General features: G+C 48.4%; 1 protein-coding gene across 15 annotated transcripts in view; it reads right to left on the bottom strand.

Annotated features, from left to right (window-relative positions):
* NAV2 (neuron navigator 2) overlaps positions 1-26968 on the bottom strand; it is a 741392-nt gene that overhangs the window by 139591 nt on the left and 574833 nt on the right. For all 15 annotated transcript variants that reach the window (XR_009249837.1, XM_058688453.1, XM_058688452.1 and 12 more), the window contains 3 exons: positions 26171-26283; positions 21056-21164; positions 18754-19143 (listed from right to left, as the gene is read on the bottom strand). Coding sequence is in view for 14 of the 15 variants with exons in the window: in XM_058688453.1 (XP_058544436.1) it covers positions 18754-19143; positions 21056-21164; positions 26171-26283 (612 nt within the window). In the remaining variant the exon portion in view is untranslated. The remainder of the gene's footprint in view (positions 1-18753; positions 19144-21055; positions 21165-26170; positions 26284-26968) is intronic.

The raw sequence follows: 26968 nt of genomic DNA, 5'->3' as shown, positions 1-26968 counted from the left end.
CTGTCTCTCTCTCTCTCAAAATAAATTTAAAAAAAAAAAAAAAAAAAAAAGAGTTAGAGGCTTAACTGACTGAGCCATCCAGGCACCCCCACTGAAATTTCGAAAATCTTAGAACTACAACAAAATCCTAAAGTGAAAAGCGAAAACTGAGCCCAGCCTCCAGCTGGGCGCCTCTGGTGTAACATCTGAACCCTCAGGTGAACCAGAGAAAAATGCCCTTTTCTACCACAGCCGGTAAAAGCATGTCCTACTCCAAGAAGTGCCTGTGGGGACTGACACGGTACAAACCCCAAGACGATGCGCTCCTTAGTGACTAAACACGGTGCTCCTCTCCCCTGACGTGGGGTGGTCTCAGTCCACACACTCTGCCTCATCCAGCTCCTCAGAGCTGAACTACAGAAGGCCTTTGCAGACCACGCCCCCATCTCCCACTTGGGATGAGGTCCTACCTCTCAAACTTCACCTTAAATGCAACTGAACATTATGTAAAACACCAATAATACAGTTTCACAGAACTACAGAATATCAGATCTGGGGGAAGGGCAGGTGGTTCTCAAGGATTAATGACTTGATCTAATGAGTTTTCTGATGCAGAATTGAGAGTCACGGAGTTTAAGTGATGTGCTCAGGGACACATAACTAGAGAACAGGCATTGATATGGTTTCATTTTAACACGTTGTTGTGTTCAATAAATTCACTGTGTTTTTTAACGTTTAACATTTATTAATTTTTGAGAGAGAGGGAGAGACAGAGTGCGAGTGGGGGAGGGGCTGAGAGAGAAGAGAGGGAGACACAGAATCCGAAGCAGGCTCCAGGCTCTGAGCCAACAGCACAGAGCCCATAGTGAGGCTCAAACTCATGAACCATGAGACCATGGAGCCGAAGTTGGACGCTTAACTGACTGAGCCACTTAGACGCCCCAACAAATCTGTCTTTTATAATAAAATAGAAGCTTGGCTCCTTTATTCTACATTTTGGGATAACCGCTTATCTATCTTCTTGTGCTCCAGCTTCTGACCCACCAAATTCAGTAAAGGCAGGACTGCTGTTGTCACTATTATTATTTTAGGACCTGTGTTTTTGCTTCACTATCCCCTGCCCCTAGAACTCTTGAGATAGGTACCTAAAAACATTTTTGGTGTACTGAATGCAAGAATAAATAACAACCACAGATTTAATTGCTTTTATGTCTAATGTATGTAAAGCATTTGGGGAATAGGAAGAAAAATAAGACATCCTTGCATCTGTTTAGATAAGCCAGACCCTACTAATAGTCGGCTATGTAACCCTAAAGACTCCAAGGAAGACTCCGAGGAAGAAGGGGCCTTCCGGGTAGAGGAGGCTACAGATGGAGGAGGGAGGAGTCACGGGTCCCATTCAAGGGACAGCATGGCTTGAGCAGAGTCCACAGCCTAGTGAACACTGTCAGTGCTGTACCGGGCGGCATCCCAGATCTGAGCTGACTGCCGTCTCCTTGCCCACGGCTAAATTCCCCACTGTCCGTGATTTTTAAAAAAGAAGTAAAAAGCAAAACCAGTAGAGCAGGGAGTTCAGTCTGAAAGGCAAAAACAGTTTCCCCCTAGAATTCTGACATGTGTGGGCCTGGATGGTGCCACAGGCGTGTTCAGAGGAGGGACAGGTGTAGCACACGCCGCTGACAAGCACGTCTCTCTGTGTAGTAAGGCGGCTGCCAGGGCTCCTGGGGGGAGCTCAGGCACGAGACACGGGCAGCCCAGCGGCCAAGCACGCAGGCAAACGGGCCGGCCTGCGGACAAAGAGCAGCCCAGGGCGGTATGAGCTGGGGGTGGCGGGGGCACCTCCGCGGCAGCTGGAGCACTGTGGCAGGCAGGGCAGGCTAAGAGGGAGCCGATATACAGGCCAGTGACCTCCAGAGCAGGAATCAAGCAGGAGTTGTTGCCCACAGGGTGCTCAAATTACCTTCCATCGGTGCAGGAGGACAGCTGTCTGGTGTCACAAAGACGAAAGAACAGGGCCCCTGACTTCTTCTCGCTCTCCAATTTGTCCCAGTGCTTCCACTTTCACAAGGATGGGAGACAGACCAGCTCGAGTAGTTACTCAAGTGGGGCAGGGGCAAATTCCCTAGAGCCTGCCTAGTTAGAGTAAGCATATCCGATATTATAACATGTGTACGCTTTTAAAACCTATCATTTTCATTACACGAACTATAGACGGCAACGTTCACTAACGTCTTGCCTGCTGTGCAGACCCTGAGCTCACAGCGATTCTCAACAGCCACAGTCCACTCTGCCTCCAAACCCCTACATCATCCGGATCAGAGCTGGGGGCCAGGGAAGGAGGCAACACACTTTTTGTGTTTATTAGGGGAGAAAACGGGGGAGAAGATTTTCAGAAGAAACGACTTGAGTACTGTTATCCCCAGGCTGGCATATGTAAACCTGGCTGGTCAAAGAGACATCTTCCTCTGGAACACCCAGCTCTGCTCCCTCTGTAACAGAACCTTGGTGATTCCTATGGGAACCTGGGCACCTTGACCTTATACCTGGGAGAATTTTTAAAGGTCTTCTCTCTCAGCTTCTCACCTCATGCAGGAATCCCTTCTGCAACATGTGGAGCCAGTTTCCCACATTCTGCTTGATTACTCTCAGGAACAGGAGGCTCATGCCTTTGCAAGAGGACCCACCCACTCTTTTGCAGATCTAATCTTCAGCATGTTTTTTTCCTAACACTGATTAATGGTCACCTTGGGGTGTAGGAAATGAAAACTGTAAGTGTAACTTCCATCTACAGTTCGAGTTTGGTCCTCTGGAAACTACTGCTTCCCTAAGTATTTTCCATGCCAAGAATATCTAGTTTCTACAAACATTTCTATTATGCTTTGGGTTTTGAACCCTTGGCCTTCCTGGTTCCCCTTCCCTAAACAAACCTCTGCCTGATTCTGAACTCCTTAAAACATGACACTGAGAACAAAGCAGGCATTGTCTAACTAACAGATTATCTGTTGCCTCCCACATCACTGTTCTGTTCATCCAGTTGAAGGTTAAACCTACAGAAACCTTTGGGTCTCAGAGCCTAAGGCCCAGCAGGTGGCAGCACCAAAAGGGAAGAGGCTAGAATCTCAACAGCAGAGTGAGTCCTCAAGCTTCCCCCAAACTTTATGGCCCGGACAGGTGACTTCACTCATTTCCACTGGGAAAACCAGCCTTGCCAAAGGCCATACTCCCACGGACTTCTCTGTCTGCACATCCATGAAACGGGGATAATAACATGTTATATAGGCCTTCTAGGATTTCTCTAAGAATTCAAAGAGATAATACCTGGAAAGTGCCCGCACTATGTGAAAGCACCCCACAAACACTGGCTGCCATTATTACTATTAATGGTAGCAGAGGTGACAGTGCTGCTGTCACCACCTTCTTCCTTTCTCCCTTTACTCCATGCACATCGCTAAGCATATACGGAAGGTCTGGCAGAAGTGTTAAGAGATGCAGGAGTAAAAAGACATAATCCCTCTGCTCAAGGATATCCTGGTCCAGGAGATGGACAGTCACACAGACAAACCAGAGGAAGTGAGAGGAAGGTGTCACCAGGGGCTAGGGTGGCCAGGGAAGGCTATCTAGATTCAGCAGATTCTTAGAGGACTATGGCAGGCAGGTGGGAATGGAGGGGGGAGGAATCCGTAGAGAGAACGGACACAGGCAAAGGCACAGAGGTACAAGAGTGTGGGACCTACATCAAGGACAACGTCAGTGGTCCAGAGTGGCAGAATCAGCATGCGAGACGGGCAGTGAGGAGGAGGAGGAGATGGTAAGAAATGAGGCTGGGCAAGCAGAACGCTCATTAGCTGCCCAAATGGAAAGAGTGCCTCCTGTGGACCACGCTCTGTGCTAGGCATAAGAGCTAGCTAGTAAGACAGACAAGGTCTAGGGCTCCACAAAGCTGACTCTTCAGTGTGGGGGCCATGCAGGGGCTTTTATGCCGTGCTGGGCAAAATAGGGTGTACGACGTGGCAGACTGCATCTTCCAGAGACGACCATAGCAATATCTCCCATCCCACAGGCTCTTCTTCAAGGTGACCTTGCCACCTTCCCCCTGAGAGAGGACATCTGTGTTCCCTTCCCTCCTCTTAATCTGGAGGGCTGACTGCTTTGACCAATCCAGTATGGTATGAGTGACACTCTGTGACTCCCAAGGGTAGCTCATAAAAGGCGACACAGCTCTGCTTTGCTTCACGGTAACACTTGCCCTCGGAGCCCTAAGCATCCAGGTAAAAAGTCTGCCAATCCTGGGGCCTCACGCTGTGAGGTAGCTAAGCCACATGGAAAAGGCACGTTCATCCTAACCCTGAAGTCACCTCAGCCCAAGCGTCAGACATGTGAGTGAACAGCTTTGGAATGGTGTGGATCCCCGCTGTCCAGCTGGCTCCAGACATGGTGGAGCAGAGACAAGCCATCCCCATTGCACCTCGCCCCAGCTCCTGACACAGAGACCCCAGAAGCACAATACAGTGGTGGTTTCAAGCAGCTAGACTTTGAAGGCATCGGTCATACAGCAACAGGAACCAACACACAGGGTCTCCTCAGCAGGCAACGGGGAGCCATTGTAAGCAGGTGACAATGTAGTCAAATATGTGCTCTGGACAGATTTTTCTAGCTGAAGTGTCGCGTGGACTTGTCGGATGGGCCTTGAGATCAGAGGTAAGGAAAGAGACGGAGGGATGCCTAGGGAGAGACAAGAGCGGCGAGGCCAGAGAGAACCACAGCGTGAGATACTAAAGAGCAACCCCATCACACTTAGCGACTGGTGTTCCAGGAACAATGAACTGAAGAGTCTGAGAGTCTTTCCAGGTTCTGGCTGTGGCAGGGAAATGGATATGGAAACACAGGAGGAGAAAGAGGGCTGGTGGGGGTGGGGGTGGGGGTGGGGGGAAGAAGAGGAGTTATATTTTCATCATGTTTACCTGGCTCCAGTGAAAAAAGCCTGAACCACCACGGCTGAGCTCCAGCTCTGAGTCCGGGCTCCCTAACTCACCAGCTCTGTGACCTTGGGTGTATTACTGATGATCCTCATCGGGGATGGGAAAAAGAGCATGTGGATTCAAGCGAGGGTGAAATGAGATAATGCATACAAAGTGGGGCACACAGCGCCTGGCATTCAGAAACGCTCCGTAAGTGGTAGCTGCTATTGTTACAGCCACGATCATTATTATTAACTCATAGGCATACTTGGTCAGAGGCGAAGGCAGGCTTTTTGTCCCCAGAGCCCGGCTGCAGGGCAGCACATGAAAGTTGTTCCCAAAGAACCGCATACACGTCTCTGGTGAATGGTTCATTCAACCGTAAAGTCCGTGTCAACTTAACTAGGTACGCAGGCTGCAAAGGAGGAAAGCCAGTGTGTGAGCTGTCCCACATCCTTGCCTCCCTCCCTCTCTCCCAACTCAATGGTTGAGTGGTTTTAATTAACAACTCCCACAGAGTAAGGCAAAAGTCCCTCGATTAACAAAGCTCCGCCTTGTTCTGCGCCGTTCTGAGGGCTTGGAGTTGGTAATTGTGTGTTTTGTTTGGGTTCACAGCAGGTGGGGGCTACAGGAGGGAGGAGAATTCCCTTGGATGAGTTCATGTATCACACTGAAGAAGACTGGAAACTGTAGGTCACTGAAATGCCTACTTGCATGAGATCTAACAGCAGGAAGCCATGCAGTGGCGAGGCGCTCCGGTAAATCACTGTGTAAGACGACTCTAGATCTGAACCTTCCTGCCCCCGAGCACCTCCTCGGTTCTCCTTTCCACTGTTGCCCCCATCCACTTTCTACACAGGCGCCTAGGGGATGGCACCACAAGCGATTCCAATGCTTCAGTAGAGGCCTGTGACATTTAATAGAAATGAAACCCGTAAGAATGCTCTGGAGGCAAAGGTATCTGCCTTCATCCCTGCTCCAGCTGGCCCCAAGGTTCTTGCTCAAGCAGTCACCAAGTATGTGCAAGTTCCCATGCAACTCAACTCAGCCCTCTGAGCCTGACCCTTTTGAACACCACCTTCCGTCTCTCTCTCTCCTTCCCAAAATGGCACAGGGCTTCCAATGCCCCAGAGGGTATCCACTCTTCTTTTTTGGTCTTGCTTTCTCCATGTACTCAGAGCGCGGGATCTGGCAACAGAGGGAGCCACGCTTCAAAGTTCTTGGAACACTTTGAATTCAGCCCGATCAAATACTTGGTTCCAGTAGTCACCACCCACGTGATCTGTTCAAGAAACGTATCCTCTCTGAGCCTGGTCTCCCCCACTCTAAAAGGGGGATGAAAAACAGCCTCTCTCCCTCAAAGAGCTGGTGTAAAGAATCGGCAATGTGCAGAAAGAGCTCGATACAGTGCCCAGCATAGGAAAGAGCCGCAAAAACAGTGTGGCCTCACGAATTCCTGTACCGCTGCCACAGGATGAGTGAAAAGACCCGTGCCGGCAGGCACTGCGAGGCGACTTCCCCAGCCTACCCCTCCCCTGCAAGAGCCAACACTACATTTATTCTGTCCCATGTTTCTGGCAACTTTAGTTGACTTTACCCTTTAAACTTCACTGCTCAAGTATGTGAGATTTCTCATTTCAAAACAGATGACTGAGCGATTACAAGCTCAAAGCTCTGGGAACTGGGACCTGGACTCCGCGACGCAGCAGAGAACCACAGACGCCTTTCTCCCACTTGTCGCAAGATCAAGGAGTTGAACGCGGGCTTGATTTACAGCTGGAAGACGCTTAGAGACGGACTTGAGCTTCTCTTTAGACTTGGAATCTTATTTTACTTTGGGGTCTCAAAAATCATGAGCCCTCCAGAAGTGTCCGTGCCAGGGTAGCTGTCTCATTCCACATTTATTTCAGGATTAAGAGAAGAGGTCAAAACCTCCATTTCTCAGGGAGATTTCTTATCAGGACCCTGGGGATTTGGAAGGGATGTGCTGATTCTTCCAAGGCATGCACAGACCCTTGATTTGTGATCGTACCCCAGGCAGGACGCACGAGCCAGATCCTCACAGATGTTTCTACAAGCTGATGCGTCGCTCTTTGTCTCTGGGCCACAGGTAGCTGCCTCCTGCCCCCAGATGACTCATTCCCACTGATCGCACATAAGGCCTGCTTGCAGACTGTGATGGTTAATTTGTGCGTCAACCTGCCTAGGCTGTGATACCAGATATTGGGGCAAACATTAGACTAGCCGTTGCTGGAAGCCAGTAGACTTCGAGTAAAGCAGATTACCTTCCAAAATGGCAGTGTGCCTCATCTAAGCAGTTGAAAAAAGAAGAGAAAAAAGGCTGCCACTCCCCAAGGAGCAGGGAATTTCTGCCTCCAGGTTGCCTTTGGACTTGAACTGACACATCCACTTTTCTTCTGGAGGCCACTAATACACAGATCCACTCTGATGCAGCCAGTACAAATGTGAATACTGCACTCAAGAGTAAGAAATGGCAGGAGATCATCTCAGCGCGTATTCTAAGCGGATAGAAAACAAGGAAGGCAAATAAATGCAACTCGTCTGAGCAGGCGAAAGGGAACTACCATTCTGTGTGTCAAACGCTTTACAAACGCTGTTTCCCACCACACACCTAAGTAGGCTACCATCTAACAGATGGGAAGAGGCTCAGAAAAGGAAGCAACCTCCCTGAGGTCACACAGCTGGCAAGCGAATATGAAGTCAGGTCCTCTGAGGGCAGAGTCCGAAGTTTCTGCCATTATACCATGCCTCCAGAGCAGCTGAATGAGAGGGTCATGAGTTCCCATGAAAACTACAGTTTCTGATCTTGATCTGAGTAAAGGCACATACAGCCTATTTTTCTTCCTTCTTCCCTCCCACCCTCCCTCCCTCCCTCCCTCCCTCTCCCCCTCTCCTTCTCTCTTTCTCTCTTTCTTGAGTCTTTCAACATGGACTGACTGTCTCAGGGCCAAAATACTCCTAACCTCATCCAAATGTTTCTTTTCATATTCACCTCAACTCGAACTTAGTATTCTCCAACCTCACCATCATAAATCTATTGAGCCATTCTGTAGCTGCTGACCCCTTGAGAACTAATGGAGAAGGGTATTTTCAGTGATCTATATGCTTAAGATAAAAATAAATCTGGACTGGGTTTTCTAGACGAGAGCTACACCAAAACTTAATAGCCACGCTAGGGGGCCTTGGGGTCTATCAGTGACACCTCAGTTCTCTCCATTTGAGGTACATTAGGAGCCTGCAGACATCAGGAGCACTTCAGCAAGGAAGGGGGCTGTGAAGGATACACGATTATCTGACGATAGCAAAGCAGCAAAGGCACCACAGTCACACTGAAATTCCAGCCCACAAAGGGAAAAAACATCTCTTCTATTGGTTGAAAACATTATCCTCTTGGGTCTTCGTTTTCCTTAATGAGAAAATGGAAATACCATATAAGGCCCGAGTTTGGGGGCTGTGTAAGATACTCAGCCCTCAGAAGGGGGGTGATGTTAGCCCCTGTTCCCTGTCATCTCATGAGAGCTACAGGGTTGGAATGTGTTTTTCCTGTATGTGTAAGTACCTCTTGGTTCACGTGAGCTCATGGGTCCCAGGTTTGCCCTGAGAAGGACCTGCAGTGATCAAAAGGTGAGTCCCCAGAATAAAGAGTACCAAATGGTCCAGCCCCGAGAATAAATTCTGTCAGTCATACCCCAGAGCACAGCCCGGGAAGGAGGAGATACTTGTTAAGTATTTGTCACCTTGACGGGGCACCTGGGTAGCTCAGTCTATTAAGTGTCTGACTCTTGACCTCAGTTTGGGTCACGATCTCGTGGTTCATGTGATGGAGCCCCGTGTCGGACTCTGCACTGACAGCGTGGACCCTGCATGGGATTCTCTTCCTTTCTCTCCCTGACCCTCCCCTGCCTGTGCACCTGCACTCTCTCCCTCTAAATAAGTACATAAACTTAAGAGAAGCGTAAAAAACGTTTGTCAACTTGAGAGAACTTGAATACAGTCTCCCTGTAGCGCTGATGAATGGACCCAAGATGGAAGCTCCCCTGGCTGAACACCTGGGGCCAATCTGAGTGATGCCCAAAGGCTGCCATGTGTTTTGTGGGCGCCGCTCACTGACAAAGAGCCCCGTGAGGGGCAGGGAGTCTGTTCCAACAGGACAGCAGACAGTCCAGATGATGGGAAGGGGTATTCACGCTTCCCACGTGAGTATCAGTTATGGCCTCACCTCAAACCCCACGCCTCACGAGATGTCTCACTAGGGTCTGAAGACGTGTAAGGGTGGAAGAGAAGGAAACACAGTGAGCACCTTCACCCCTCACCAGGCACTGAACTAGGTAACGTACAGACATCACATCCCACTGAGCCTGGGCAACGCCATCACGATTAAGAGGATGATCCGGGGGCGCCTGGGGGGCTCGGCTGCTTAAGTGTCCAACTTCGGCTCAGGTCATCTCATCTCATGGCTTAGTTCAAGCCTCGCGTCAGGCTCTGTGCAGACAGCGCGGAGCCTGGCGCCTGCCGCAGAGTCTGTGTCTCCCTCCCTCTCTGCCCCTCCCCCTGCTCATGCTCTCTCTCTCTTAAAATTAAATAAACATTAAAAAAAAATTTTTAAAAAAAGGTATGCTCTGGAAGGATCCACGATGCCCAGGCACTGTACCGGCACTCTGCATGCGTGATCTCATCCAATCCACAGCAACCCTAGGCATGGTTTTTCTCATTTGCAGATGAGAAAAGCTGGTTTCCCATAAAGACAAAGTATAAAAGGTCACCCCCCACCCCCCTCCCAGGGCCCACTCTATTCTCAGACCCAACTTGGAGCCCACACATTTTGCTTCTCAATGCTAGCATTGATCACCACCTGCCCTGTGTTAGAATTAAATGCTGACCAACAAGGCACTCTTTGCCACTGGGCCCGGAGCTATTTCAGGGCAAGGACTGGAAGTTGTGGGACTGGAGTTTCCCTCAAGCCCCCAGAGGGACATTCTGTAGGCTGCCGCGTACTCTGCTTAAACATTCAGCCAGCCCTGGTCTGGAGATTCCTTGGAGGCTGACGCAACCTGTGGGCCCTGGGGGGGGGGGGGGTGCCCACGCGCAAGAGGGAAATCTGGAAAAGGACGGAGGGTGCTGAGGACAACTGCCAACTATTTCCCAGCCACTTACGGCACAGGCCAAAACCCAGGAGCCGTCCTGGAGCCTTCATGCCCTTCGTCCATCCAGCCCCCACGTCAGGCTGTGTTCAATGTGACGTCTCTCTGACCCTTGTGCGCGTGTGTTCCCACAGCCTTGGCCTTCCCAGAGCCTGATCACTGCTGTCTGGCTCTCACAGCTTCTGTGCCCATCCCCCTCCAGTCTTCAGGCTCCAACCCACCATAAAAACATGCCTGTGCCCGTATGTCTTCGTGCCCTTGCTCTTGACCTTGGTGTGGCTGCTTGTTTATCCTTCAAGGCCCAGCTCATAGGCCCTGAAGGTACTGCAGCTGCTGGATGCTGTGGCAGTGAGCATCCTCTGGGTGCTGTGCCCGTGTGCCACCTCAGGGAAGCCACACGAGAACGCCGTGGGAAGGGATGGAGAAACTTGCTCAAGGACACACATCTAAGGGTGGGGGAGCCAGCTCCGGAACCCCGGAGGGACTCCACAGCCCACACTCTGCCTGCTGCCCCTACCTTGCAGTCCACTCTGTGTTCCCCATCAGTGGTGCCCACAGAGCTCACTGCATCTCCACTGGTCTCCCGGGCACACCATCCATATTGACTTATGCACTTGCCTGTGGCATAAGCTTCTCTCCATGACAGCAGGATGTAGAGGACTGGTCTTGTTCATTTCTCTTGACCTCAGTGCCTTTAGCATAGTCTCTAACTCAATAAACATGTCTCAATGGAATTTTACCAGGGCGCCGGGGGAGCTCAGTTGGTTAAGCATCCGACTCTTGACTTTGGCTCAGGTCGTGATCTTGTGGCTCGTGAGTTCGAGCCCTGCATCGGGCTCTTTCCTGTCAGCACAGAGCCCGCTTTGAATCCTCTGTCCCCCTCTCTCTCTGCCCCTCCCCGGCTCACACATTCCCCCCCCACCCCCAAAAAATAAAACATTTGAAAAAAATATATATGGAATTTTACTGCCTTTTACCTGGAGCCTCCCCAGAAGGCAGGCCAAAGAGGCTTTCCAGATTCCAAATCCATGAGAGCCCATACTTTGGGAAGCTCTGGAACCCGTACTGGTAAGGGTGGAGAGCAGGCAGTCAGGCCCCTTTAAGGACCATTCAAGGCAGCCTGAGGTATGGCTTTCTCTTCTCAAAGCACCCACTTTTGTTCCCTTTCCCTCTCCTTTCCTGCAGGATGCTGGCGGAAAGAGGGAGGTAGGAAGGGATTCAAATCCCAAAGCAAGCTAGGAAATTCTCAAGAAGTCAGGGCCTGGTTTCCTGAGAAGACAAGACACCCCCTTTTTTCTCTCTTCCCCATAAATTACTAGGCCAACATTTGCTATTAGTTATGAGCGGCAGTCTAGCCTGCCCATGCCGAAAGCGGACCACACGTCATTTCATGGAGCTGTTCCCAGTAAATCTTTCTTTAATCCTGGTCTCTGCCCACTCAATCTATCGTCACCCACGGTGGCTGGAGTCGGCTCGGGAATGCTGGGGAATTTCTCTACTTTCAGCCCGTTGTCAGCTCGATTGTTCTTTCTTCTCTGATAAAACTGCCTACCCAGCTGCCGATAAGGGCTGATAGATTTCCCACACTCAGTAAATCAAGGGGGTCGACTGCGGGTTGAAGAAGTGTGCAACCCTTACCTCTGCGGGCATCAGGGACCTTGGACACTGGTAGCCAGAGTCATCGATCAGCCAAACCACCCACATCCCATGACACCACAACCGCACGGGGAAAGCGGTCCCTGGTTCTGCAACGCTTGGGGAAATGAATCGTGCCCCCCGCATGACACCCTGTGCTTGCTTGCTCTAAAGCGAGCTTTTTAGGAAAACAGGGGTCACTGTACTTGCCTGGGATACTTAACATTGAGGAAAATATTAGACAGGGAAAAGCATTTATGGTTTCTGTGAATTCATACACCATTAAGACCTGTCAGGGAGGAGACACTGAGGGAAGCAGAGAGGAACGGACAGGCTGTGCACTGGGGCCTGGCCCAGCCCCATCACTGGCCTGTGGAGCTACTCTGGGCCTGTGGCTTCATGCTGGAGCTCCACTGTACTTTTTATTTTTTTCAGTTTTTACTTCCTTTTTTTAATGTCATTTTTGGGAGACAGAAAGTGAGTGAGGGAGGGGCAGAGAGCAAGGGGGACAGAGGATCCGAAGCAGGCTCTGCACTGTCAGCATAGAGCCCAACGTGGGGCTGGAACTCACCAACTGTGAGATCACGACGTGAGCCCAAGTCAGATGCTCAGCTGACTCAGCCACCCAGACACCCGTACATTATACTTTGTGTGTGTGTGTGTGTGTGTGTGTGTGTGTGTGTGTGTATTGTGTGTGCGTGCACACGTGCACGTGAAAAGGGTGCAGTGCATTAGGGACAAGTGACTTACCCAAGGCCTTACACATCAGTCTGCCTACAGGGCTGAGTCTTTACCTTTCCATGACAACGAAACCTTTCTAACTCCACCAGGACCTGCCCAGTGGCTGACTGGCGACTTGGTCTTCCCAAGCTTCCTAAGAGCCCTAACAAAGCAAGGTCATTGCAGAGGGACCAACCTGGAGAAACAAGAACCCATCCTTCCCAAATGCCAGGGGTGTCTGCCGTGCCCTGCCATGACCCAGGGCCTTCCAGGACAGTCTCACCTAAAATCATTTATGTTGGCTTCCTCTCTTACCAATCTGCCAGGAACAACAGCCTGTCAAGGTCACTGCGGGTCTGGCCTGGAAAGACCATGAGAAACATTCACCAGATAAGAAAGAGCCTTTCATGCCATTGGTGCCCTCTTTTCGACTCTCGGTGCTGTCTGCCGTGATCTATGCTGACTTGGTGAGAAATATCTCACACATCCGACCATGATGGTCAATGCAGGAAGGGAGAGAACAGCGGCACCCCATCTCCGCTACCCCCAGGGCACACGGCTCTAATGTTCTGGGCTGTCTCCCTTTTCCTGTACTGTCCGTGTCCAGCTTACTGTGATGGGGGTGGTCAAAGGTCTGGAATAATCCGACAGAAGACAGGGCCAAGCAGAGGGCAGACAACGCAGCTGGGCCTGAATTAAACTCAAGGGGCTTCTAACTTAGCTACACATTCATTCAGGGGCGTGTGATTGGTCTTGCTTCGCTCACAGTCAGTAGCAGCATTCATTCAACAAATATTTATTGGCTATTTACTATGCAACAGGAACTGCGCCAACCAATGAAGACACGGGAACGTCCAAGACAGATGTGACTTTCACCTTTAAGAGGCTGCAACAGGTGTGGGCTTTGTACCTTCTTCAGAATTAACACACTGAAATAGTCTAAAAATTATTTTGTGGGGGTCCCTTGTTTGATTTTATACACACACATATTTATTTTTTTTAAATGTTTGCTTATTTTTGAGAGAGAGCACGAGAAGGGCAGAGAGAGAGAGAGAGAAAGGGAGGATCCGAAGAGGGCTCTGTGCTCACAGCAGAGAGCCCAATGCAGGGCTCAAACTCACGGACTGTGAGATCGTAACTTGAGCCCAAGTAGGACACTCAACTGACTGAGCCACCCAGGCACCCCCATACACATTTTTATAATAATTCTGATGTAGTGCTACTATTATGGGCAAGTCAAATACCACGGGTGCCCAGAGTCCCCACCTCCACTCGGAAAGAATCACGGAAGGCTTCTGCGAGGAGGTGACCTGGCAGCAATGATGGAAAAAGCAATCTAGGCACAGGTGGTGCACATGCAAATGATACACAGAAGCATCAAACACCCTGTGTTATAGATTAAATGCTTGTCTCCGTCACCCCCACCAATTCGTATGTTTGTATGTTGTTCACATGTTGAATTAGCTGTGGGAGGTAACTGGGGTCAATGAGGTCATGAAGAGGGTGGGGCCCCCATGATGGGATTAGTGCCCTCCTAAGAAAAGGGAGACACAGCACAACACTTCTCTCTGCCATGTGAGGACACAGCAAGCCAGGAAGGGGGCACTCATCAGAACCTGACCATGCTGGCACTCTGATGTTGGATTTCAGCCTCCAGAACTGTAGAAGTAAGTGTCTGCTATTTAAGGCCCCCAGTCCAAGGTATTTTGCTAGAGCCGCCTGAGCTAAGACACGCCCCGACATATTTACGGAGCTATAGGAAATTCAGGGGGCATGGGCTGCTCTACTTCCGAAGATCAGAGTCCCCCAGCAGGGACCAGCACACATGTACTGTTGATGGAGAAATCCCTGACACCTAACGGGGAAGACTGCAGCTATCACAGGGCCAGCCCGGAAGACCAGCTTGCTCCCAACCCTGCTTTCCCTCCCACACCACACTCCTGGTCAGGCCACATGTGAAAGACAAACCAGCTACTAGACTTACCACTTCCTGAGCCCTGAGTCCCAAAGCAACAGAAGGCAGAATTAAAAGCAATCAAAACCACAGCATCACATCCCATACTGGCCACTAGATGGGGCTATGCATCGCACCAAAAAGACAAAGCAGCTGAAGTTGATTTTCTCCCAGGTCTGTAGATAGCATCATTGGGTTTTATAGCTGATGGTGGCAAGTTATAGAAGCTCAAGGTCCTGGGAGGGTACGCATGGAGAACAGGTCATGCACAGATATTCATTAAATACCCACTTGTAGTCTCTGAGTTTAGAAAAATACTGAGTACTGCCTGCCTTCCAGGAGCTCCACCTTTGGCGGAGGATGTTTATTTTTTAGAATCAGTCAGATGGGCCTGAGGGAAAGGAACGCCATGGAGAAACAGCCATGTCGTGAGGCACCAAGCTTTACACATACAGGACACATAGTCTTTGGTAATGAATAGCAGGTAACCCAGAGCAGTGGGGACTGTGGGGCGTGTGAGGTGGGCTGTGGCCAGGGCTAAGGAAGGGAGGGCGGCTGACGAAAAGACCATAAAGAGCTTCCCACATTCAGGTGAGATCTGTTCCTACAAGAAATGGGAAGTCATCAAAGGTTCTTGCAAAAGGAACATGATACAACTGAGTGCCTCCTCTGAAAGGAAAAAAAAAAAATCATCTTTCCAAACATATGGACGCTAAGCCGGTCCCTTTAATTTTATTCTATACCATATGGCACTTTGAATTTTTAGAAGATCAGTAAATGGATTGACTTCACAGATCAAAACTTAGTAAGAAACATCTTCGTCTGTTATTTTCATTTCTCTTCCATGAAGTACAGCCAAAGCCTAATTTATCAATCTAATAAAAGGAAGTGGTGAGGTCAGGTGACAACTATAAAGTTCTTTGTCACGCCTGGTGCATACTAAGTGGGATAGAAGAGTTTAATAAATACACGCTCATAAAGACAAAAGGCATTTGCTATTAGGTTCTTAGCAAAACTCAATGGAAACAGAGTAATTTCAGCCCCACCTTAGGGAGACTTGAATGATACACACAGGTGCATGTGCATACATATCCAGTGGAGACAATGAACTAGAGACAGCAAAAAACAGCTGCTAGACCAAGCTGGGGGGTACAGTGTGTCATTTTAAACCCCAAGGTCATGGGTTTTCAGAAACCAAGCTTATGTTCCACATCAGGCATTCTAAATAAACTTGCTGTAAACTTTTACAAAAACTTTAAGAGCCTCCACACGGATTTATATATTACTCACACATCAAGGCTGCTCCCACTAAGCCAAACAAACATCTGGATGAACACTTTAATCATCTCACTGTTTTCAAGTGTTTGGATGTTTGAGGTTGATAAGATATCTAGATCCTGTCTGAAACCCTGTGTCTTCATCAGATATTTGCCATTAACCAGATACAACCTCAAAGAGAACTATCTAATTGTAGAGGGATAAAGACCATATTAATTGTAGTGCTGCAAGGCTTAGGGGCGTTAAATGTTGTACTAACGTCACAAAGCTTGCAAGGTGGCCGAGCAGGGTTCCAGCTCAGGCTCACGACTCGGTCTGTTTTCTTTCCACTACATCCACTGCTTCAGCAAGGACTTATTTAGCAGATTCCAAAGCACGGAACAATAGCTCAGTCCTTCAACACCTACACATAGTCATGTGTATAAGGGGAAAAAGAAAAGAGTACCAAGAACCTTAAACCTGCCTTGAACTCAGCATATGAAGGCAAACAGGTAACTTGGCCTCAAAACAGAAAACTCAACACGTGTCTCCATAGAGCGGAGTCTTACTTAACTCGTGTTCCGGAGCATTAGATGCCATCTGGGCTTCCCTCTCCTCATTTTGAAGGTAAAGTTCTGCATTAAAAGAAATGGGGAAGGAAACCAGACCAGAGTTCTCCAGTGTCAATAATTGGGTGGTTTGCTTACATTTCCGCACTTTTATCTGCACTTGCTCTGAGCATACCTCACTTGCTAAAAATGTAAGCTTTCCCGAAGCAGGAACTGAAATGTAAACATTTGTGCTACTTAGCAGGGATAAAGGTTATGGTTGAAGAGCTAAAAATCTAGGACCATCTCACTGGGACAGCACTCAGGTTCAGTGGAGAGTGTTCCAATGACGCCACCTTGTGGAAACTGTAAACACTACCTCAAAACCAGACACTGACCGTCTACTGAGGATTAAAAGACTAGCTTGACAATAAAATTAACTATTAGAGGACACACGCACAAAAAATCTCAGAATCACTAAAAAATATTTTCGTAGCATATTCCAGTGGGAATTGGTAATGATAATCTTGAGGCCACACTGGACACCAAAAGTCTTCTAAATAATAATAAAAAGGTTAAATTACAGGCAATTTTAGTAATAGGTATATATGTGATTGTTTTTCGTGCTTATGGAAAACTAGCAACATATGATTATGCTCTCGGTTAACCAGATTTTACTAGTCCATTAATGTTCCCAGCCATTCTGGAAAGCAGAAATTTGTCCCACTGTAAGGGTTTGGTGGCTCCTGTCTCCCAAGATTTTGCTCACCAAGATGGTTCTAAAAGGGACGGGCAGAAAGCCAAAGCATGTCTATAGCTGAGGTTTTCATGAAATGAAAGAACATTTCTACTAAGACAAGTAAAACTGAGCAAAAGTAAATTAATTTTGAAATAAACTCCAGTAGTTGTGCTATTTTAGTGTAGTGATAAAATGTTGGAGAAGATGGTTTAATAACAGGCTCAGGTTCTGAAGCCACGAACCCTGGGCTCTGTCTCCTCATCACTTTGAGACCTTAGGCAAGTTCTTTACCCTTCCTACTCATTCATAAAAATGGGGATTATGATATCACCTACTTGTTGTGACACAGAACAAGATAACGTATATGAAGCACAGTGCTTGGCACGTAGTGGGAACATTAGCTATTATTAAAATTATTTAAATACTGACTCACCCATGGGGATCTTGATCGCTCTGTTCATGGAAATGAGCAGGATGATTATTATGACTGTTTGTTTGTTTGTTTGTTTTAATGAGAAAGCGAGCAAGAGACAGAGAGAGAGAGAGACAGGGTGAGAACAGGGGAGGGGCAGAGAGAAAGAGAGGGAGACACAGAATCCGAAGCAGGCTCCAGGCTCTGAGCTGTCAGCACAGAGCCTGAGGCAGGACTCGAACCCACGGGGTGCAAGATCATGACCTGAGCCAAAGTCGGATGCTTAACCAACTGAGCCATCCAGGTGCCCCATGCCTGATTTCTATTAGCTGCAATTCTGACTGCTAATTTTGGGAGAGGAGGAAAAGATCTTGGAGAGTTTGTGCACAAGTTCTCAAATGAAGAAGTCTCAGGCAAGTGAAATAAACAGGGGCTCCTTCAGTTCTCACAGAGATCTGGGAGTGAAGTTAATATCAGGAAGCCTTGCCTCGTGCCATACGTGGCCACAGGGCAACTTAGACATCATCCCACCGCTCACTTTAACTTCCCATGTGAACAAATGGAGAAACAGGGAGGCTGGGTTTTTTCCTTCATCTCTCGATCCACACATTCATGAAGTCAGCCATATTTATGATACAAGCTTCTGTGTGTACCATGCATGGGGGATAAGGCGGCGAATAGGCCAGACGATGTCCCTCCTTCATGGTGCTTTATTGTGGCAAGCAGGAGGGGGCAGGGGGACAAGAAAATATAAACATGTCGTCAGGATAATTTCCAATAGGGAAAAGCTTTCGGGAGAACATAAGACGGCGATGGAGATGATCAGGGCACGGGGCAGGCCACATAACTACTTCAAGCTGAGTAGTCGAGGAGGGTTCCTCCAAAGAGCTGCTGGCCAAGGATCACAGGAACCGAATCCAGGTGGAGAGCCCACAGCCCATGAGGCAGGAAGAAGCTTGATGAGAATGAGGAAGAGAAGGAAGCCAGGAAGCAGAGGAAGCAAGACGGATGGAGAAGGAGGACCTCTAAGAAGGCGACGGCCGAACTAAGGAGTCTGGATTCCATCTTAGGCGTGAGTCTTGGTTTAAAGGACCAACACGATCAGTCTGTTGCCAAGTGTCACTCCTTGTTCCTGGTGGAAACTTCCACTCCTGGTGGAACCTTGCTAGACCTCCCCTAGCAAGTTACTGGCTAAGTCTGGACTGGGGCCTCAGGTCTGGTGACTGTCAGCCCAGAAAGTTCCCCCTCACACCACACCACCATTGACAGGGACAGCAGAGTGCAGTAGACAGTCTGATCTCAGAGAACTTACACAAGGCCCCACCAGAGAGAAACCAGCTGCCAAGCCTTCTCCCGCTCTGTGGAGAGAGAGAAGCCCCAGGGACTCACCCGCTTGTGATGTCATCAGTCCGGATGTTCTTGCTCAGAACGTCCCCGTCACTCATGTAGCCGGGGGCGTCCATGCTGATGCCTTCCAGGTCCATCTCGTCTCCTGCCTTGTCTGAGACGTCCACGTGGCAGACGCTGCTTCCCCTGGAGGCCAGCTGCCTCCTCAGAGGGGCAGAGTACACGTAGCGGCCCGACTCGGTGTTGATGAACCGGCTGGCGTTGGCTCGAGGCGGGTACCCGTTGCCCATAGAGGGGGCATCTCCCGCTTGGAGCCGGGGGCTGGACTGGCCGAGTCTCCAGGACAGAGGAGTGGGTCTGCCTGTCAGGCTGAGGATACTGCGCCCACTTATCTCCGTGGTGACGTTGGTGTCAAATGTGGTTTCCAATGTGCTGAAAACATAAAAGCGGCCTTGGCTTAGAACCTCATTAACTCAGGATCCTTTGTAGCTTTTTCTTTTTTTTTTTTTTTAGAATTATGTAATTTTTTTTTAAAACTATGAAATACTTCTCATACACGAAACAGGATCAAGCAATAGCCACCAATGCACTACCTACCGTATTTCCTGTTAAAAATGAGAAGACAAAGCTGTACGTGAATAGAACACTCTGAGAAGCCCAGCAGAGACCTTCCCCCTAAAACATGGTACCAGATCCCCACTTACCCCTGACTTCAATGAAATGATCTTAACTACTGGACTCTTCTTTCCAACCCAAGAAAGGAAAAATGCCAAAATGACAGGGAGGGGGCATAACATATCCTCTGACCCACACATTCCAGGATGCTGTGTGACAGCTCCCCTTTTCCACTCCCGAGCTCCCAGTGTCATCTGTCACATGCTCAGCTCCCTCTACACCAAGCAGGTGGGGAGAGCCCTGATTTTCTAACTCTAAGCTCTATTTCCCCCCACACTTTTGCTTCTCCCACATCTCGTCCAAAAGGACAACTAAATTTCAGGGGCAAGAGGCTGGGAGAGTGGTAATTACCCCGGTTGAAGGTCCATAATAAATTAAGTTACAAGGACCTGAATCTGCCAGGAGACTGCGTGCATCCCTGGCCATTAGAAAGACTCTCACATCACTCTTTCCAGCCCTGCAGATCTTGTGGCACAAGCAGGCTGGTTAATGTACCTCTGCAGAGCGCACTGGGGTCTCCCAACTGAGCTGAGAGAGCCTTCCCTGAAGAAAAGCCATCAAAGGTCTCCCCGCTGTCATCATGACTGTCCTAGCCCAAACCAAGAAAGCCACCAAACTGCCACAACCCCCAGCAAGTCAGTTTCGGTGATTAAGGTGGAAAGAGGGACGTTTCATACTTGATCACGGCGTCACGGGGTCTAGCAGCTGGCTCCATGCCATCAAATAGGTAAAGGTTTGGCAAGGGGGCGCCACACTACGACCCGTCAAGTTTACTGTCCTCGGGAAGAACCAGTTTGGTGCCTCAACTATTTCTGTTTCCCTTTCATCCTAGAAGCGGCCTTACTACCCTCATACTGGGGACCCCTAAGGTTCAGGCTCCTGTCTCATTTAAGATAGAACCCACAGCGCTCAGCCCCGTTCTGCCAAAGCTGCCGGGAGTTGGGGAAGCCCTGCTGTCCCTCTGCTATGTTCATTTATCAAAGAAACTGAAATTGGAGAAGCAAGGGAGACTCCCTGGGAGTTACCGGGGTAACTAGCACTTTGCCTTCATCATCAAGGCCAAAGGCAAACCGTCAACTTTGGTTCTGCCAAAATCCACGAAGGGTGTCAGAGGGTTGCAACCTCTTCAACTTCACGCTCAACAATGAAAACAACCTGATGCATGTTTCCAATGTAATCCTAGATCTCATCCAACGCAATCACAGTTTAAACACGATCATAAGTTTTTATAAATATTTCCTTACGTGTTTTATACGCGGGCATGACTAACAACATTACAGAGCACTGTGTATCAGAAGACTGGGTAGGAATTCAAGTTATTCACTTTATCACACAGGTCAAATATAGTTCACCTGCTCATTTTAACAGCACAATACAGGCTTGGAAAATGCAAGTCAAGTGAAATTTAAATGGAACTGGTCCACAATATCCACTGACAAATGGATTTAGAGACCTTCTGCTTTGGGGAGGAACCAGTCTATACTGATTTTTGCCCCTGACATTTCTCTTCTGCACATTGTATGGCCTGCTCTGTGAATTCCAGCACATTTGGGGATCAAAATTATTTATTCCATTATTAACCAAGTCGCATTGCTGGTGGCATGAACAAACAAAGGAGAAGCTGCATGAAAATCAAGTCGCCCGTGATTCAGTGAAGACATTCATTCACCTGTGTGTGACCTGAGTTCCCCGTAAACTAGACATGGTCTCCTCCAAGTTCTGCCGCAGGTCAGCGATGTTCTTCACTGTTCGCAGCCGTCGAGCTTCAGGGTCTTCCCCTGGAAAGATGAGGGGTGAGACTTTTAATCCTCTGACAGATCGTGAGCTCCATGGAACACGCCATGTTCGATGCTCAGGGCCTGGCTCACTGTGGGCACTTAAGGATTTGAGAACAAATGGATGGATGGACACCCAAAGGAAGTCGCTAAATCCAAGGAGAGAAGTCTTTCTTTTCCCTCCAGGTCCCTTCTGAAACAGGTAAAGTCTACCTTGCAGGAGAAGCAAAGCACCTGGCCTGGAGGGCAAACACATTTACAAACTGTCTCCAATAAAGACAAACACAAGTTAGGTCTAAGCACCTCCCACCAATCATTTTCTGCCCGTGCAGAAGTGGGTGAAGCATTTTATTTTCTCACCCATTGGTGGTAACACTCTGCTTTCTACCAGCCCTATTTGGTAAACACGACTTGTAGCGCCTAAAAGATCTTCACTTATTAATCACAAATATTTCTACAGAGAGAGGTTTGCCTCTTTCTGTTGGATTTTTATGTCACCTCAAATTCTGGTTCTTCTAACTCACTGGCTGCGTGACCGTGGGGAAGGTGCTGACCTTCTCTATCGCTCAGATTCCACAGTCCTCAAAAGAGGACAGTAACAGTACCGACGTAGGACAGCTGTAAACGGGATAGGGCCTGGAGATTCCTGAGCACAGCATCCACCTCAGGCACTAAGTCATGCCAGCTGGTGCTGCAGAGCAGGAAGCCATCAAGAGGACCGAGGGTTTCTCTTCGGGGGATGAAACTTCCATTCTCTGGGCAAGATTTTCCACAGAACACCCGGCCAGTCAGAGGTCAAGCTGGCATAAGGGTACCAGCAGAAACGGGCCCTACACAAGCTAGGAAGCCACATGCCCTCCAGAGAAGCCTTGCTCTGGGCTCTCTGGCTCTTCTGCTTCGTGTGGGCTTCCATGGGGCAGAGGAGATGGGGAATGATGGAAGGAAGCAAACACCTGTCCCTCAGAGTAATTCCAGGGAAGGCTGAGAAGCCTGCTGAAGAACCACAATCGAGGCTCCTTAAAAGCCTGTGACTATCTCAAGCTTTGAGCAACATTTTTAAGGACATGTCCGCATAGAACTGGGACACATGGATGGGCAGCAGCGAGTGGAATTGACATCAGGAACTACATAGAACTCCCAGCAGCTGTCATTAATAAGGGAACAGGCAGCTAACGGGGCACCTGGGTGGCTCAGTCAGTTGGGCGTCAGACTTCAGCTCAGGTCATGATCTCGCAGTTCACGGGTTCAAGCCCCGCATCGGGCTCTGTGCTGACAGTTCAGAGCCTGGAGCCTGCTTCAGATTCTGTGTCTCCCTCTCTCTCTGTCCCTCCCTCGTTCACACTATGTCTCTGTCTCCTAACAATAAATAAACATTAACAATAATTTAAATAAGGGAACAGGCAGCTAAGAAATGTTATGGAACTTTCTTTCTGAGGCGGAATAGCTTCTATAGTTGTTCTTGACACAGTAGTGCCTGGAGACCGGGAGATGGACTGAATGACACATGTGTGATTTTATGGAGGAAATTTGCTCTAGCAAACTCTCTGGTCCTTGAAAATACCAAGTGTTTCCAATTTTCTCCTCCTTTTGAACCAAGAGAAAGTTGGAAGGCATTTTTCTCTTATCTGAACAGTGGTCCAGGCTTGCATTTCCCACCCAATTCTTTAAACATACATATATATGTGTGTTTTCAAACAAAAGCAGTGATGAAAGTTTACTTCCCTTCCTGCATGGCACTGGAAGAATGTAACTACATCTATCTCCTGGCCTATCCAGTATCTTTTGCTGTCACTTTGGCCATATTCTGTCTATCATAAGAAGGCCAAAAAGGTACTGATCCTTGGGACAGCTCTAGGCCCTGCAGTAAACATTTATCAAAGCTAAACCTAGGGGCGCCTGGATGGCTCAGTCGGTTAAGCATCCGACTCTCTATGTCAGCTCAGGTCATGATCTCACAGTCTGTGCGATCGAGCCCCTCATCAGGATTCGCTCTCTTTCTCTTGTCCCTCTCCCATGCACATATGTGCACTCTCTCTCTCAAAAATAAACAAACTTAAAATAAATTAATAATAAAGAAAGCTAAATCTAGGCACAAATTTCCCAATTAGTTAACTTAATCACCTATAAAAGCATCATAATTGTACCTATTTTCCCATGTCTCTCCTAATTGGCATGTTCACCTGTAAACTCTCCTTTAGAAATTCAAAAGACCTTTGAGATGGGAAGGTATCTCACCCTTACTCTTAGTAACTCTCACACAAATCTGCAGTTGCCCGAGAGATATTTATTGTCCAAAAATGTTTGGTCAGTGTAGGGCTGAAAGAAAAAGCACAGACTGCCTGCATTTCGACAAAGGTTTGAACTCTGGCGATGCTATCTATTAGCCGCTTGACTTCGAGTGAGTCATTTGATCCTTTCTGAATGTCATCTGTCAAATGGGGATAAAAACCTTCCCTGAAAGGGGCAGTAGGAGGATCGCATGAGACGCTTATGATACGCCTGGCACAAAATGAGGGCTTGCTGAATTCGAGTTTCCTGTTTCCCTTGTTGGGGCGTGCGGCTTTGTGCTGGGAAACGCCTGCAACCCCCCAGCCCCAGCCCAGAGCACGACACATACCAGATTCCAAGAGCAGCGCAGAAGCGCAAACTAGGACCCACCCACCTTGCTCAGGTGATCACATTCTCAATTGCCGTTTCTGTCTCCTCAGATGCTGCACGATCTGAGCAAGGATGTGCACCAGCTCACAGCCTGAGCAGAATGAACACACAACTGTGCTCCGGTGGAAATGGAGGCCCTTCTGCTCGCATACAGAGGTCTTAAGGTATTCCCTGTCCCTCTGCAGCTCCTCTGTATTCACAAGGTCAGCCCTCCCTTGGGCGACCGGCCACGATGGACAGAACACCACACTGTGACCCAACAGGGCTGACCTTGGAGGACGTCAGGGTGTTACAAGAGGAACATGGAGGGAGCCCGGGATTTTCCCTTGGAGGGAGGAGGCTCAAGGGAGAAGCTGTTGTACGACAAAGAATGGAAATCAGCTGTGGGCTATAAGAGGATGGATTATATCCAGTGACTAGAAACGAAGGAATAAAGAATTTCTGTTACCAGTGAAGGCCAACAAAAAAGTGGAAGGGCTGCCTTACGAAGGAATAATTTCCTGTCACAAACATTCAAGCAGAGACTGAAAGACAATTTGTCAGTGAAGGACAGAGGGATTCGTGGACTGGATAATCAACAGGTGTGTGTGCTCCCTTCTGACTCTATGATCCAAGTTACAAGGTCTCAACTGTAATGTCATACAAATGACAAAGCACCATGGGAAAACCCACCTAGTTCGCCACCTGAAGAGGGGCAGAACTAAGCAATCAGTCAGTGTCATAAATGTCCATTTCTAAATATACCCGCTACTCATTGTCACTTCAAGGGATCAGCTGTGGATAGGTTAATTCGACCTTATGCTACTATCCGCTGTGTCCACAAAATGATTCACAGCATAGGCACACATGTGATGTCTACTGCTTGAACGTAAAGACAAGTCACTCTAAGAAATTCCACTTAGCAATTTAAAAAAAAAAGGAAGGAGGGAAGGAAGGAAGAAAAAAGGGAGGGAAGTGTGATGTGGAATGTTCTCTGGCTGCTGCTTCTGCTTTTCAAATGTGAATTTTGCAGAGCCTCAGAGTCTGACATGAATCCACACTACTCCACGGGACACACATCTGATATATGCCGGGCTCTCGGAGCACTAGCCTGCCTCTTTTGATGTGTGCACATAAGAATACAGTCTGGAATGTGTGTGGAGACCTGAGTAGTCACTGAACGCCACACCCTTCTCGTAGCGGGCTCTTTTGCTGGGCTAGCCATGTCCTCATATGCAAGGAGGTACAAAGCTTGGAGAGAAGGAAGCATAAAATCAATCCCAAATGTGGGGTCCTGAACCACTGCAAGATGGATCACTTCTAAATGGCTTGAAAACTCTGCCTCATCACTGTGCCCGGCCAGCAGAACCAGAAGGAAATAGTTAAATAGCTCAGATCCTCTGAAATTAATACTCAGAGCTAATGGTGAGATGGGTATGATCCCCTCACGTGGGCTGCAGACCAACTCCACAGCTGTGATGTGGCTATTAAAACGGTGTGTTCGTGGATATTTAGCCTAATAAATGGACTTGAAACATGGATTCGATTTTTAAGCCAACCCTGGAAGTGGTAAGATATGCAAAGAATAACACAACCACTGCTAAATGTGTGGTTTACCACTCACTTCCCTGATTAGAAGTTGCTGGAACATAGGACACAGAAGTGGGAACGGGGCAGACAGACAGAGGTGGTGATAAACCCCAAATGTAGCGCAGTAGGAATCCTGACTCATACGCTAACTTTTCTCCTTTGAGGATGTGACAGGTTTATAACCTTAATAAATCAATACCCGTGGAATTAACTACATGGCAACCGTGGATTTTATGTTTTCATGTAACATAATAGCCCTTTAATCATCATCGTCTAAGTTAAACTTAAATAAAATTTAGATATGTTTATTTTTGGTAAAAGAAGCATGCTGTGTTCTCCATGCTGTGTTCTCCTTTCCGATTAATGCAGGATGACAAGAATGCATTTTCAACCAGTGCTTCCATACAGGAAAGAAAAAAAAAAAAGGCAAGATATGATAGTTCCAGATCTTGTTCGAAAGTGACTTTATCTGAAGAGTGAACAAGGAGATTCAAAGTTAAGTGTCAGAGCAGCCCAGGTCCGCTACATGAATGAAATGGAACATGTATTAAAACAGGATTTGCCAATAAGCAAGAGATTTACTTATAATCCTGGGGACAAGGGAGTAGGTTGTGCGAGAGAGGACAGGGAAGAAAGAGAAGACGGAAAACAAAAAAATAACACTAGTAACTTTGTTTAGGTTATCCGTCAGTGCAACAGTAAGGCGACTCCAATCAGGCCGGGTGGTTATGTGGGAGGTCTCATCGGCAGCAGACACAGACTTTCTGGGGCTCCATACTCACCAGTGAGCTCCTCCAGAGCAGGCTGTCCACTCTTAGTGTAGTGGCTGGATTCCATGCTCACGCCCGCGGAGCTGGATTCAGCAGTAACATTCCCTTCGGTGTCTGTCTGGGACCTTCACACACAAACCAAAGCAGACACACTTGTCACGAGCAGTAGCTACCACATCTGGACCACTGTGGTCTGACCACAGCACACGCCATCACCCCCTTCAACGAGACGCTTTAGAACAGAGCAGACCAGCAGACTGACTCTAAATAATTCATCAGCACATGTGGAGCAATGTCCTAGAAACAGAGGGAGCCACCGAACTGTAAAAGATGAAATATTCGTTGCCCAAACGGAGGGTCTGCAATCCCTCACTGGGGAATGCTTCTCCGAATCCCTATCAGGGAGCTAGGTCTGGCCAGAAAAAGGCTGGAGAGTACTGAGTGGTTTGGATCACTTAACCTCCGCCAAAGAGCAACTTCTAAGTACTCAGCAATACCAGAAAGTCAAGCATAAAGATGACTCCACTGGCAGCCCCGTGGCCCTCCCCAAATCCTCCTGTCATGGCTCTCTCTGGAAAGGTGACTACAAAACCGGTCAGGAGTGGGTGCCAAGCAGGTGTGTTGGCCCTCTACGTCTCGGATTCAGAGCTCAGATCTTCGGAGATGAAAGGTCTCATCGATCATTATTTCAACACTTTGAAATCTGTACTTCCCCAAACCTTCTCTGTGCCTTTATTTGTCCAGTAAATCAAGGCCACTGCTTCATGCAATGCGTTCTTGCCACAACTACCTCGGCTGACCTAGGCGTGG

The sequence above is a fragment of the Neofelis nebulosa genome, chromosome 10 (assembly GCF_028018385.1).
Source record: "Neofelis nebulosa isolate mNeoNeb1 chromosome 10, mNeoNeb1.pri, whole genome shotgun sequence".
In the NCBI taxonomy this organism is placed as follows: domain Eukaryota; kingdom Metazoa; phylum Chordata; class Mammalia; order Carnivora; family Felidae; genus Neofelis; species Neofelis nebulosa.
This window is presented reverse-complemented; position numbering and strand designations above follow the sequence as displayed.